This window comes from Eubalaena glacialis, chromosome 1 (assembly GCF_028564815.1).
Source record: "Eubalaena glacialis isolate mEubGla1 chromosome 1, mEubGla1.1.hap2.+ XY, whole genome shotgun sequence".
Classification (NCBI taxonomy): Eukaryota; Metazoa; Chordata; class Mammalia; order Artiodactyla; family Balaenidae; genus Eubalaena; species Eubalaena glacialis.
In genome coordinates, this window is record NC_083716.1 from 218,196,720 (window position 1) to 218,212,147 (window position 15,428).

The 15,428-nt window shown below is 36.6% G+C and overlaps 1 protein-coding gene across 1 annotated transcript in view; it reads right to left on the bottom strand.

Annotated features, from left to right (window-relative positions):
• Positions 1–7,544: 7,544 nt before the first annotated feature.
• Positions 7,545–15,428, bottom strand: part of ABCA12 (ATP binding cassette subfamily A member 12) — a 190,507-nt gene continuing 182,623 nt past the window's right edge. Inside the window, exons 51-53 of the mRNA XM_061204760.1 lie at positions 11,421–11,526; positions 8,971–9,108; positions 7,545–7,646 (exon numbers count right to left, since the gene is read on the bottom strand). Coding sequence (XP_061060743.1) covers positions 7,545–7,646; positions 8,971–9,108; positions 11,421–11,526 — 346 coding nt within the window. The remainder of the gene's footprint in view (positions 7,647–8,970; positions 9,109–11,420; positions 11,527–15,428) is intronic.

Consider the following 15,428-nt stretch of genomic DNA (forward strand, 5'->3'; position numbering starts at 1 on the left):
TTCTTCTCAAGTGTGCACGGAACATTCTCCAGGATAGATCAGGTCTTGGGTCACAAATCAAGCCTCAGTAAATTTAAGAAAACTGAAATCATATCAAGCATCTTTTCTGACCACAACACTATGAGATTAGAAATGAATTACAGGGGAAAAAACGTAAAAAACACAAACACATGGAGGCTAAACAATACATTACTAAATAGCCAAGAGATTACTGAAGAAATCAAAGAGGAAATCAAAAAATACCTAGAGACAAATGACAATGAAAACACGACGATCCAAAACCTATGGGATGCAGCAAAAGCAGTTCTAAGAGACAAGTTTATAGCTATACAAGCCTACCTCAAGAAACAAGAAAAATCTCAAATAAACAATCTAACCTGACACCTAAAGGAACTAGAGAAAGAAGAACAAACAAAACCCAAAGTTAGCAGAAGGAAAGAAATCATAAAGAGCAGAACAGAAATAAATGAAATAGAAACAAAGAAAACAATAGCAAAGATCAATAAAACTAAAAGCTGGTTCTTTGAGAGGATAAACAAAATTGATAAACCATTAGCCAGACTCATCAAGAAAAAGAGGGAGAGGACTCAAATGAATAAAGTTAGAATGAAAAAGGAGAAGTTACAACAGACACCGCAGAAATACAAAGCATCCTAAGAGACTACTACAAGCAACTCTATACCAATAAAATGGACAACCTGGAAGAAATGGACAAATTCTTAGAAAGGTATAACCTTCCAAGACTGAACCAGGAAGAAATAGAAAATATGAACAGACCAATCACAAGTAATGAAATTGAAACTGTAATTAAAAATCTTCCAACAAACAAAAGTCCAGGACCAGATGGCTTCACAGCTGAATTCTATGAAACATTTAGAGAAGAGCTAACACTCATCCTTCGCAAATTCTTCCAAACAATTGCAGAGGGAGGAAAACTCCCAAACTCATTCTATGAGGCCACCATCACCCTGATATCAAAACCAGACAAAGATACTACAAAAAAAGAAAATTACAGACCAATATCACTGATGAATATAGATGCAAAAATCCTCAACAAAATACTAGCAAACAGAATCCAACAACACATTAAAAGGATCATACACCATGATCAAGTGGGATTTATCCCAGGGATGAAAGAATTCTTCAATATACACAAATCAAACAATGTGATACACCATATTAACTAATTGAATAAAAACCATATGATCATTTCAATAGATGCAGAAAAAGCTTTTGACAAAATTCAACACCCATTTATGATGAAAACTCTCCAGAAAGTGGGAATAGAGAGAACCTACCTCAACATAATAAAGGCCATATATGACAAACCCACAGCAAACATCATTCTCAATGGTGAAAAACTGAAAGCATTTCCTCTAAGACCAGGAAAAAGACAAGGATGTCCACTCTCGCCACTATTATTCAACATAGTTTTGGAAGTCCTAGCCACGGCAATCAGAGAAGAAAAAGAAATAAAAGGAATACAAATTGGAAAAGAAGAAGTAAAATTGTCACTGTTTGCAGATGACATGATACTATACATAGAGAATCCTAAAGATGCCACCAGAAAACTGCTAGAGCTAATCAATGAATGTGGTAAAGTTGCAGGATACAAAATTAATGCACATAAATCTCTTGCATTCCTATACACTAATGATGAAAAATCTGAAAGAGAAATTAAGGAAACACTCACATTTACCACTGCAACAAGAAGAATAAAATACCTAGGAATAAACCTACCTAGGGAGACAAAAGACCTGTATGCAGGAAACTATAAGACACTGATGAATGTAATTAAAGATGATACCAACAGAGGGAGAGATATACCATGTTCTTGGATTGGAAGAATCAATATTGTGAAAATGACTATACTACTCAAAGCAATCTACAGATTCAATACAATCCCTATCAAATTACCAATGGCATTTTTTATGGAACTAGAACAAAAAATCTTAAAATTTGTATGGAGACACAAAAGACCCCGAATAGCCAAAGCAGTCTTGAGGGGAAAAAAACGGAGCTGCAGGAATCAGACTCCCTGACTTCAGACTATACTACAAAGCTACAGTAATCAAGACAATATGGTACTGGCACGAAAACAGAAACATAGATCAATGGAACAAGATAGAAAGCCCAGAGATAAACCCACGCACCTATGGTCAACTAATCTATGACAAAGGAGGCAAGGATATACAATGGAGAAAAGACAGTCTCTTCAATAAGTGGTGCTGGGAAAACTGGACAGCTACATGTAAAAGAATGAAATTAGAACACTCCCTAACATCATACACAAAAATAAACTCAAAATGGATTAGAGACCTAAATGTAAGACTGGACACTATAAAACTCTTAGAGGAAAACATAAGAAGAACACTCTTTGACATAAGTCACAGCAAGATCTTTTTTGATCTACCTCCTAGAGTAATGGAAATAAAAACAAAAATAAACAAATGGGACCTCATGAAACTTAAAAGCCTTTGCACAGCAAAGGAAACCATAAACAAGACCAAAAGACAACCCTCAGAATGGGAGAAAATATTTGCAAACGAATCAACAGACAAAGGATTAATCTCCAAAATATATAAACAGCTCATGCAGCTCAGTATAAAAAAAAAAAAACAACCCAATCTAAAAACGGGCAGATGACCTAAATAGACATTTCTCCAAAGAAGACATACAGATGGCCAAGAAGCACATGAAAAGCTGCTCAACATCACTAATTATTAGAGAAATGCAAATCAAAACTACAATGAGGTATCACCTCACACCAGTTAGAATGGGCATCATCAGAAAATCTACAAACAACAAATGCTGGAGAGGGTGTGCAAAAAAGGGAACCCTCTTGCACTGTTGGTGGGAATGTAAATTGATACAGCCACTATGGAGAACAGTATGGAGGTTCCTTAAAAAACTAAAAATAGAATTACCATATGATCCAGCAATCCCACTACTGGGCATATACCCAGAGAAAACCATAATTCAAAAAGACACATGCACCCCAATGTTCATTGCAGCACTATTTACAATAGCCAGGTCATGGAAGCAACCTAAATGCCCATCGACAGACGAATGGATAAAGAAGTTGTGGTACATATATACAATGGAATATTACTCAGCCATAAAAAGGAACGAAATTGAGTCGAATTTGTAGAGACATGGATGGATCTAGAGACTGTCATACAGAATGAAGTAAGTCAGAAAGAGAAAAAGAAATATCGTATATTAACGCATATATGTGGAACCTAGAAAAATGGTACAGATGAACCGGTTTGCAGGCCAGAAATTTAGACACAGATGTAGAGAACAAACGTATGGACACCAAGGGGGGAAAGCTGCAGGGGGTGGGGGTGGTGGTGTGATGAATTGGGAGATTGGGATTGACATGTATACACTGATGTGTATAAAATTGATGACTAATAAGGACCTGCTGTATAATAAAATTAATAAAATTCAAAATTAAAAAAAATAAAAACTAAAACAAACAAAAAAGATTAATTCAAGGATGATTGCCTAATTTTACTGGAGTCATGTGTCAATCTCTAAAGTAATCAAAGTGGTCACGCGAAATTAGGTACTCTGGCCATCCTGGGTCATCTGCCCACCCTAACTGCTTAGCATCTGTGCTTTATGCAGAAACAACATTTAAATGTAAAATGTTTGGTCATCTGAACATTTTTCCCTAGCAGTTAACATTAAATTATAATAGCTAGTCTTCTAAAGCTAAAACAAACATAACTGCAAAAAATTCAGAGCAAAATTATGAAAATATTTCTAAATTGAAACAGACTTTTTGGTGCCTCAAAGATTGAGCAAGAATAGTTGGTACTCTGCTGGGTATGGCAGATACAATGATGAAGGAATAATAGGTCACTACTCTTGATCAACTTAGAGTGTAATGGGAAGAGAAAGATGGTATAGAGATGATTATAATGCAGCAGGGAAACACTGCTGCAGAGGCCTGCACAGAATGCTTTTGTAATGAGGATAGAACAATGAAATCTCCCTGAGGCTTTCTGGGAAGATTTCCTTAAAGAAAAGGTGAAGAAGAAGAGTTTCTAGATAAAAGCTAAGTGGGAACAGGGAAAAGGTCTTTCAAGAGAAAAGAGTATTGTGAGCAAAGTGGCACAAGAGTGCGAAAAGATCTGTCATAATAGGAAATAGCAAGCAATTCATTGAAGATGGGCGTAGACTACATGAGGAAGAGAGGTGGACGTGGTGGGGTGCCTTATGAAATATTGATACTTTGAGGGTCAGTTAAGGAGTTTGCATTTCGTTCTACAGATTATGGAAAACCAGTCTGGGTTGATAAGTAAGGGAGGGATAAGATTAAGTGTCACAAATGATGCCAAAGGAAATAATATCATTCCCTTTTAGCTTGCTGTTATTATACTTAAAAACTTAGGTTGATAAGCATACTTTAATGAAGCAAGCAGGCTCCCAGGCTCCCGTCGAGGTAAGCGGATGCAAGCCTGCTGCGTCACCCTCACCCTCACCCAGGAGGGCATTTGCTGTTGTCTAGGAAATTATCATCTCTGAGGAGAAGAATGAATCATTCGGGCAGGCAGCACATTTGGAGAAGGTAGTTGTACATATCATTTTTCCAAATGTTTTAATATTATGAAAATCAGGTTTTATAGGTGAGGTGAAGATTGCCACAATCCTCAGAGGTAATTTAGGTAACTCATATGAAAAAGCAGAATCTGTACGGGTTATCCAGAGTGGAGGCAGTCCTCCAAGAACTGGGAATTCTCAAAACATTTTCTCTACTGCAGAGAAGCCCCAAGGGATGGGGGTTCAAATAGTTTTTTATGTACGTTCCTTACTTATACGTAAAAATGCACCGTGAAACTCTTATACAGTACATCCTCACAGACAAAAAGACAAAGAAGAAATAAATGTGCAGGAATGTACAGAAGCAAAGCATTAGAATTCCATTCCCAAAGAAGGTACCAAAATCCTCCTATTCCAGTGGATTCACTGTAATAGCTGTATTATGGAATAAAGCGTCATCTTTCCTTTTTCTTCTCCATGAATAAACTACCTCATGGGAAACTTCACTGCATTTCATAGATTTAAACAGAATAAAGATGCTTGGTTTCCATACCAACCATGCCTGCTTCTCTTTTGTTTCTCATTCATTTATTTATTCATCTATTTAACCAACAAATCTTTATTGAGTACCACAAATATTTATCGTGTGTGTAGGTACTGATGGGAAAACTAGGAAGATCAAAGTAGGTCTCCTGTCTTCATAGAGCTTCATGTCTAGTGAGGGAGAGAAATACTAAATAAACACTCAAAAGTGCCATCCCTGTCATCCAGAGGCCAGCTTGGATTTCCCTGCCTACTGAGAGGTAGATGAGATTGGCTGGAACCTCCCAGATCCACATCCTGGGGGGTCAGAAGCTCTGCTCAGCACATATCCGGACCCCTCTGACTCATGGTCTCCCCTCCCGCCAGGCTTCTCCTGCTCGGTGGTGAAGCAGGCATTGTTCTGTGCCTCTTTCAAAGAAGACAACTCATCCCTTCCTCAACTTCCACTGGACACTCATTCACATAAAGCATTTGTAAGTATGACTGACTTTAACCAAGATTTAGGGGTAGGAGGACAGTCCACAGCATGGCTGCCCAGCAAACGAATGTGAAAACATTTGGATATTCATGGTTTTAAAAGTCCATTCAACCACTTAGTTTCTCAATACTCAGTTTCTCTTCAATACTCAGCCTTCTACCATCTCACTGGTTCCTCCTTTCTCCATTTCCTTTCTCTCCTCCCCCTGTGTTTCTCTTCCTACAACTGCTCAGAAGCAAGCAGCCAACCACCACAATAACAAACACAATGAACAATAAACAAATCCCTTTATTCTCTCATGGAGCCTGACCATTTTTTTGCTTGTTTGGACTCCTGAAGACACTCATCCTCTCAGAATTACACTGTCTACTCCAGAAAGCTTATCTATGTATTATATTCAACAGGATATTTTCTACCTTAAATTTTGTTGCCATCTGTTAAGATATATATCATTAATCTAGATATATTACAAATTAGGATGCAAGCTCTCACAGAAAATTAGGAAGTACAATAGAGTGCAGTTTTAGGACTGGGGGATTAGATTTAAACTGAAGAATTAGGGAAGGAAAGCTTCTCTGAGAAAGAACAACATTTCTGAAGGCTTAGCTAGGCACAAACTGTGGGGGAAGGGCAAGTCACGCAGGGAGACAGACATATGAAAATACACGCAGAGGTGTGGAGGGAGGAAGGAGTTTGGTGCACTGGCAAAACCAAAAAGAGGCCAGCATGGCTACACCCTAAAGAGGAAGAGGAGAAAGAAAGCGATGAAGGTGCAGAAGTAAGCAGGGGCCAGGTCCCATGGGAGCTTGTCATCCATGTGACTCCAATTTTTAAATTCCTGGCTCTTCCCTAACAAATGAAATGACTTCATGAACTGTTTTTACTAAATGTTGATTTTATTGATTTTCAAAACAGAAACAGTTGTGCCAAAGCAAACTTATACACACACACACACACACACACACAAGTTATGTAAAGCACCTTCCCCAAGGGCCATATAATTTGGCATTATTACGAAGTCTATTCCATAGCCATATATATGATTCTGGGTCAGCCGGGTAATTAGCTGAAAATTATCTTCATATTCATTTTCCCTCCATAGGAATGTTTCCTTCAGAGAGATCCAGAATATGAACCTTTCTGTAATAGCTTTAAAAAATGTTGTCTGCCAGCAGCACATGAATTCTCTATCATCTTTCAGGATTTGTATCTGCCCAGCTGACACACCTATTTCCGCCGAAAAGCAAGTAGCTTCTTGCTCTGCTCCGTGCCTTACTATTGGCAAGGCATTGCAGGAATAGATTTAAGCTCTATTTACCACCAGGGTAAACTGCCCTTCTATAGCATTCTTGTAGAAAGGCATTTCGGGGGGGGGGGTCAGTATGTCCCCATGTATTTACAGGTACTGAAAATGACATACACACACTAGACATTGTGCCCACTCCTTACTGCCAATGTTAATCTGGCCCTTGGCACTTTACAGATCACAAGAGATTCATGTATTCATGATGATGTTCATTCTGTTATTTTCTGAAAATAAATTGTTTGCTCTCCCAATTCTACCTACCCCAAACTACCTTACTTTTCTTCTCCACTCTTTCTTTTCAACTGCTAATAGCCATGCTCTTATTATTGAAAGTATTGAAAGTATTATTGAAAGTGTCTTATTATTGAAAGTAATAAATTAAGGCATTCATCTTCAGTGGTTTCACCTTTGCATAAGAGTCAGCAGCTTACACACTAGCATGCTCACAGTGTAGAGTAGACAGGAATTCATTTCAGTAGTAAAAACATTCACTGACCTTAGAAAGAAAACTTTCCATTTATAGTTACTGGCTAGTCTTGCACAATTGTAACTTTCCAATACAGTATAAGACTTTAAAATTAAGATATTTTGAGGAATTTGTATCTTCTGTGGCTCTTCCTCAAAATGAAGCCATTGTTGAGACTGAGTTTGCTGGAGGTACTAAGACTACAGCTGGTCATCTTGTGAGTCAGTGCTTATGGTGGAACCTTGGCTACTGGTATCGGCAGTTTCATAGCACTTTTGGTCTTTGGCAAAGTTGATGAAAACCTGATTTTTCAAGGGAAATAAAGCCATTAGTACTTGGTAAACCAAAGGAAGAAATAAGGTGTGTGTGTATGCACAATGGGAGAGCAAATAAGAAGAAAACTAGATTTCATAGGGGCACGCCCAAACACATAAACAAACTCTCACTAGGAGTCCTTCCTTTAGGTATTGAAATTTATCTGGGGTTTGAAAATAATATGTATATCTGCAACCTATAAACACATTTATAGGTTTATACATAATCATAATATAAATCTAAAGCTATAATTAAATATCTATAGCCACATATTTGTATCTATTTGATCTGTATCAGTATCTTTCAAGTATCTTTTAACAAGGAGCACAACCCAAGCCCTTATCAAATGTTTGTATGATGATGTTGAGAGAAATTTCACTAGTTTCAAGAGTTTCACTAGTTTCAACAGTTAATGCACTAAAATAAAATTTGTATACAGAGCTCACATCAACATTATGTTCAGTAAGCTTATTATTTAACAGGCTGACCTTTATGACTTTGTTTAAAATTCTATTAGTCATAGATTCATCCAGAAAATATTGAGAGTCTACTTTGTGCCAGACATGATACTGGTAATTGGTTACAAGTCAAAGGATAAATCTTCTGTGTTGGCAAAGCCATAATTGCCTTAACTCCCCATAAAAAATTGTCCATGAGATGCAGCATGATTCAGAGGCCTCTGTAGCCTCACTTTCAGACCCATTCCAGTGATAGGTCCAATCAAATGTTCTATATATCAGGTTGGTTGAACTGTATAAAACTAAAACAGTGCAAAGGTGATGACGGATGTTCCATGATGCCTCGAGTTATTGAATATAAATGTAATTAAGACAGATGATGTGAATGAAACAAAAGAATCCTGCATTTACCACTTTGGTTGCCTGAATCTAGCAGATCTAAAGCTTTGGCACCAAATTCTCACTAGATAAGCCCATCCTCCCCTAATCTAGGAAGCCAATCAATAGAAATGTTATTTAAGAAACCTACCAAGGGGAAAGTAAGGAAAGTGTTAACAGCTATTTGTTTTATAGATGAAAATAATTGTTGCTTTACATATACAGATAACTGGTGGGTATAGATGTCGTACAGAAGGAAAAAAATCTTCTTTTCTCCATTAAAAATAGTTAACTCTTTTCACATTTTTTCCTAACATCCCAAAATGCACTTAGAAATAAATTAAGCTAAGTTTTTCAGGTGCAAGTTTAGATATTGCTTCAATTAAAAACAAATTCAATGTCATTAAAAAGAAATAATCAGAATGTGTAATAATTAATGTGACATTGTGCACATGGATCATGGTATCCAGCTTACCTCTTCCAGAGTAGTCTGACTCACTAAGAAATTTGTGATATTTAAAGCAGTCTTGTTGGTTTCCAGCAGATCAAAAATGTTTGCTACTCCTCCTGCGGTGACCGGCACATGATACTCTAGCATGCTGAGGTGCTGATCCTGTGGGAACCAGAGGGAAAAAATGTATTTCTCAATGTCAGGTAATATTGACTTGACTAGACATAACTTGACCAAGAGCTAAGAAACGTACTGAAATTCATTCCTCTGAAAACGATGTCACAGTGTAAATAATGGGTATGTTTTGAGACTAACAGCTTTCGAAGACGAGATAAAAAGTTTTATGAATATCCAAGAGAAAACAAATTAAAAAGCTAATGAAAATTCCAAAATATTCTACATTCATGTGCACTTATAAAGACATTACAGTCTTGCCTAGGAAAAAACATTGTGGAATGGTATTGCCAATGTCAGATTACGCTTAGCTCACATAAGTGTTTTCAGAGATAACTTTTAGAAATTTCATTTTTTTTTTAATGTTAGAATTGTTCTAAAAGGCTAAGGATTAGCTGTTCAATTTATATTGGCTAAAGTTGCCAGATTTCAAAAGCACTGTCTATGAGAAACCTCATTCAAATAATGCTACATTCTTTCTTAACTCACTCTAAAGTTCTTTTCAGTTTATTTAGTCTGTAGTATCACCATCAATTTAGTAACCTATTCTTATTTCCTTAGAGTATCTTTAACATCTTGCTTTTCTGCATATTTCATCAATTATCATATCTTATTTATTTTTCCTCTAAAATAACTCTCAAATGTAACCTTTCCTCTCTATTTGCACCATCAATTTTATTAACTTGATGCTCACCACTCCACATCTGAGTTATTGCAACAGCCTCTTCAGAAGCTTAGAAACCGTATACACTCATATGTTCTGGCACAAAGTAGCTAGGATAATCTTTCCTAAACACTAGTCTGGTCAGGATGGTTTTTTTTACTCCATAAACAATCCCTGTAACCTACATTGATCAGATCAAGATTGTATATTGCAGCCTGGTATTCCAGACCTGCGTTACTGGAAACCCCTCTTCTCACTCCTTTGCTCACTGTCTAGCCCCTCTCATTGATTTGTGTTTACATCACACCTGACACTGCAATCAGGCTATCTTATTGATATTTATTTTTACTCCCAAATTGTTGTTTGGTTATTTCCCTTTTAGAGATCTAGAAACCATCACATACTTGTAGAGAATGGTCTGCTTAGGAAGTAATCAAACTTTTATCATCACTGCACTTGTCTTGTATAGCGCTAGTCCCCTGAGGAACAGACCAGGGCAAATGTAATCTCATCACTCAGTGAATAAACACAGATTTCAACCCAGACGTTCACTGAAAGAAGAAGTACTATGACCAATGTGGTTTGTGCAAAAAAAAAAAAAAAGTGTCCTTTAATTTTTAAATTTGATTTTAATTTAGATGATAGAAAATGGACTTTGATAAGAATCAGAGGTTGAGGCAAAGGTATTTTATAGAGATAAAAGGATTGTTTTTAAAAATGAACTCTATTTTGCTTTCCAAAATCACTTCACGTTAATATGGTGCCTGACAGTTTATGAAGCATCTTTGTGGACATTTTATCATTTAGTTCTCACACCAGTCTTGTGAAGTAGATGTCAACAGTATTTGTAAAATAGGAGTACGAGGCTCAGAGACTTTAAATGTCTTGCTGGAAATCACACAGGCAGAGCTGGACCTCAGCCCAAGTCTTCCAATTTCTTTTCATCATTCCACAACTGCCTTCCATTTAAAAACAATCACTTGCTATAATCATCTTATATCAATTACCTGCACATCAAAGATGTTACAATGATAACTTTTCTGTCAAGTGCATTTAAATATGTACTATGTGAGATTTATATGTATATATCTGTGTGTGTCCATCCTGTTGATATGTATATGTAAGATGAAATTAATTGAGCAATGTTTCAGGTAGTGTGGGATTTAAGAACTTGATTTCCAAGCAATTCTGCTCAAAACTTTGTGGGCTTATCTTTCAAGTGAGGAAAGCAAAGGAGATAATGTCTTCTAGCTGTGACATTCTGGAACTTTGTAATTTTTTTTTCTTAGAAGAAATGCCCTTGGTCATATGTATCTGTCATTCCTCAATTCCCTAACATATGTAACTAATAATCTAGTTAAGTATACAACCTGAAAACTAATACGATATGGTCATAAAGCCTTTGTGAGGAAGAAATAAAGGTATGTAAAAGGACTATGTTACTCTTAAGTAGCTACAAAAATATATAACTAATTTGAAGATTTTATCTGTTAATACTAAGTGTGCTTCAGAGTATCTTAAGCATCTGGAACTAATAAATATATTAAGATGAATAATAAAGCTATGGTCAGCTTGAAAATGACAAACATCCACTACGATATTAGATTATGACTATCAAAACCAGTCAATCTCTTACTTTTAAGTATGTTTTTGGAAAGTGAAGTTGCATGAACCTTGTGAGGGGCTCCATGCTCACTCTAGCATTCTTCACGTGAACCTTGACGGTAAATCCTCGTCCAAACCTAGAAAGAAGTGCAAAATACAGTATGAGTTATGTTTTGCTGAAATAGCTCCTCTGGAATTCTAGATAATGAAACAGGACCCAAGCTGATCATGATAGCCCCTTTTCCTATATAAAGACTATCATTTTGCCATAAAAGTTCAGGGCATCTTGCAAACTGGAAATAGTGTAATGCCATGACTTTTTATTTATTTCTACCACTATACAAAGTCAGATCCTTTGGACAAAAGTTGCATTAGAAAGAAAATACAAAATCTTGGCTTTCTTTGGCATCCATGAATTGGTAATTGATGTAAATTCCTGGAGCTACATACTTTCTAATTTAAAGCAAAGAGAATCTTTAGAGGCAAGTTATTGGAGATTCGATGTCAATCGTAAAGATTAAAATCACTGGGTTTTTAAAAATAAATAATAAATCAATATACTAGCTAACAGTTTGCACCAAAAATAGAGTTTGTAAACAAGTCACAACAGACTCTCTGGGAACAACATATAAGGCCTTTTTCATCCTTTTTTCTTATCTTGGTTAATATTGTCTTATAAGAAAGCCAAGCTGTTGTACAGACAAAGGTATAAAGTAATGTCATGATGTTGGAAGATTAACATGGATATGTATAAACGCATATGCACTCTGACAAACATAAAAATACTAATTTAATTTTAATTTGATAGTATGATATTTATGCACATCTCCCCAATGTATTTTTGATGAAAAGGTTTTGAATGCAGTAAAAATGTTAAATAGCTTGCTGAAAGCCTGTGCAAATGGCAAATGAACGTGTTAGATAAAAATCGATGCCTTCATGTACTTGTTAAGATATAATTTGTTACCGAGATAACTCTTTTTTTTTTTTTTTTGTGCGGGTTTCTCATTGCGGTGGCTTCTCTTGTTGCGGAGCTTGGGCTCTAGGAGCGCGGGCTTCAGTATTTGTGGCTCGCGGGCTCTAGAGCACAGGCTCAGTAGTTGCGGCGCACAGGCTTAGCTGCTCCGCGGCATGTGGGATCTTCCCGGACCAGGGCTCGAACCCGTGTCCCCTGCACTGGCAGGCAGATTCTTAACCACTGCGCCACCAGGGAAGTCCTATCATTTATTTTATTTTATTTTATTTTTTTGAATTTTTGAATTTTATTTTATTTATTTTTGTATACAGCAGGTTCTTATTAGTCACCAATTTTATACACATCAGTGTATACATATCAATCCCAATCGCCCAATTCATCACACCACCACCCCCACGCCCACGTGGCTTTCCCCCCTTGGTGTCCGTATGTGTGTTCTCTACATCTGTGTCTCAACTTCTGCCCTGCAAACTGGTTCATCTGTACCATTTTTCTAGGTTGCACATACATGAGTTAATATACGATATTTGTTTTTCTCTGACTTACTTCACTCTGTATGACAGTCTCTAGATCATCCACGTCTAAACAAATGACTCAATTTCGTTCCTTTTTATGGCTGAGTAATATTCCATTGTATATATGTACCACAACTTCTTTATCCATTTGTCTGTCGATGGGCATTTAGGTTGCTTCCATGACCTGGCTATTGTAAATAGTGCTGCAATGAACATTGGGGTGCATGTGTCTTTTTGAATTATGGTTTTCTCTGGGTATATGCCCAGTAGTGGGATTGCTGGATCAAATGGTAATTCTATTTTTAGTTTTTTAAGGAACCTCCATACTGTTCTCCATAGTGGCTGTATCAATTTACATTCCCACCAATAGTGCAAGAGGGTTCCTTTTTCTCCACACCCTCTCCAGCATTTGTTGTTTGTAGATTTTTCTGATGATGCCCATTCTAACTGGTGTGAGGTGATACCTCATTGTAGTTTTGATTTGCATTTCTCTAATAATTAGTGATGTTGAGCAGCTTTTCATGTGCTTCTTGGCCATCTGTATGTCTTCTTTGGAGAAATGTCTATTTAGGTCTTCTGCCCATTTTTGGATTGGGTTGTTTCTTTCTTTAATACTGAGCTGAATGAGCTGTTTATATATTTTGGAGATTAATCCTTTGTCCGTTGATTCGTTTGCAAATATTTTCTCCCATTCTGAGGGTTGTCTTTTCGTCTTGTTCATGGTTTCCTTTGCTGTGCAAAAGCTTTTAAGTTTCATGAGGTCCCATTTGTTTATTTTTGTTTTTATTTCCATTACTCTAGGAGGTGGATCAAAAAAGATCTTGCTGTGATTTATGTCAAAGAGTGTTCTTCCTATGTTTTCCTCTAAGAGTTTTATAGTGTCTGGTCTTACATTTAGGTCTCGAATCCATTTTGAGTTTATTTTTGTGTATGGTGTTAGGGAGTGTTCTAATTTCATTCTTTTACATGTAGCTGTCCAGTTTTCCCAGCACCACTTATTGAAGAGACTGTCTTTTCTCCATTGTATATTCTTGCCTCCTTTGTCATAGATTAGTTGACCATAGGTGTGTGGGTTTATCTCTGGGCTTTCTATCTTGTTCCATTGATCTATGTTTCTGTTTTTGTGCCAGTGCCATATTGTCTTGATTACTGTAGCTTTGTAGTATAGTCTGAAGTCAGGGAGTCTGATTCCTGCAGCTCCGTTTTCTTCCCTCAAGACTGCTTTGGCTATTCAGGGTCTTTTGTGTCTCCATACAAATTTTAAAATTTTTTGCTCTAGTTCCATAAAAAATGCCATTGGTAATTTGATAGGGATTGCACTGAATCTGTAGATTGCTTTGGGTAGTATAGTCATTTTCACAATATTGATTCTTCCAATCCAAGAACATGGTATATCTCTCCCTCTGTTGGTATCATCTTTAATTTCTTTCATCAGTGTCTTATAGTTTTCTGCATACAGGTCTTTTGTCTCCCTAGGTAGGTTTATTCCTAGGTATTTTATTCTTTTTGTTGCAGTGGTAAATGGGAGTGTTTCCTTAATTTGTCTTTCAGATTTTTCATCATTAGTGTACAGGAATGCAAGAGATTTCTGTGCACTAATTTTGTATCCTCCAACTTTACCAAATTCATTGATTAGCTCTAGCAGTTTTCTGGTGGCATCTTTAGGATTCTCTATGTATAGTATCATGTCACCTGCAAACAGTGACAGTTTTACTTCTTCTTTTCCAATTTGTATTCTTCTTCTTTCTTTTTCTTCTCTGATTGCTGTGGCTAGGACTTCCAAAATTATGTTGAATAACAGTGGTGAGAGGGGACATCCTTGTCTTGTTCCTGATCTTAGAGGAAATGCTTTCAGTTTTTCACCATTGAGAATGATGTTTGCTGTGGGTTTTTCATATACGGCCTTTATTATGTTGAGGTAGGTTCCCTCTATGCCCACTTTCTGGAGAGTTTTTATCATAAATGGGTGTTGAATTTTGTCAAAAGCTTTCTCTGCATCTATTGAGACGATCATATGGTTTTTATTCTTCAATTTGTTAATATGGTGTATCACATTGATTGATTTGTGTATATTGAAGAATCCTTGCATCCCTGGGATAAATCCCACTTGATCATGGTGTATGGTCCTTTTAATGTGTTGTTGGATTCTGTTTGCTAGTATTTTGTTGAGGATTTTTGCATCTATATTCATCAGTGATATTGGTCTGTAATTTTCTTTTTTTGTAGTATCTTTGTCTGGTTTTGGTATCAGGGTGATGGTGGCCTCATGGAATGAGTTTGGGAATGTTCCTTCCTCTGCAATGTTTTGGAAGAGTTTGAGAAGGATGGGTGTTAGCTCTTCTCTAAATGTTTGATAGAATTCACCTGTGACGCCATCTGGTCCTGGACTTTTGTTTGTTGGAAGATTTTTAATCACAGTTTCAATTTCATTACTTGTGATTGGTCTGTTCATATTTTCTATTTCTTCCTGGTTCAGTCTTGGAAGGTTATACCTTTCTAAGAACTTGTCCATTTCTTCCAGGTTGTCCATTTTATTGGCATAGAGTTG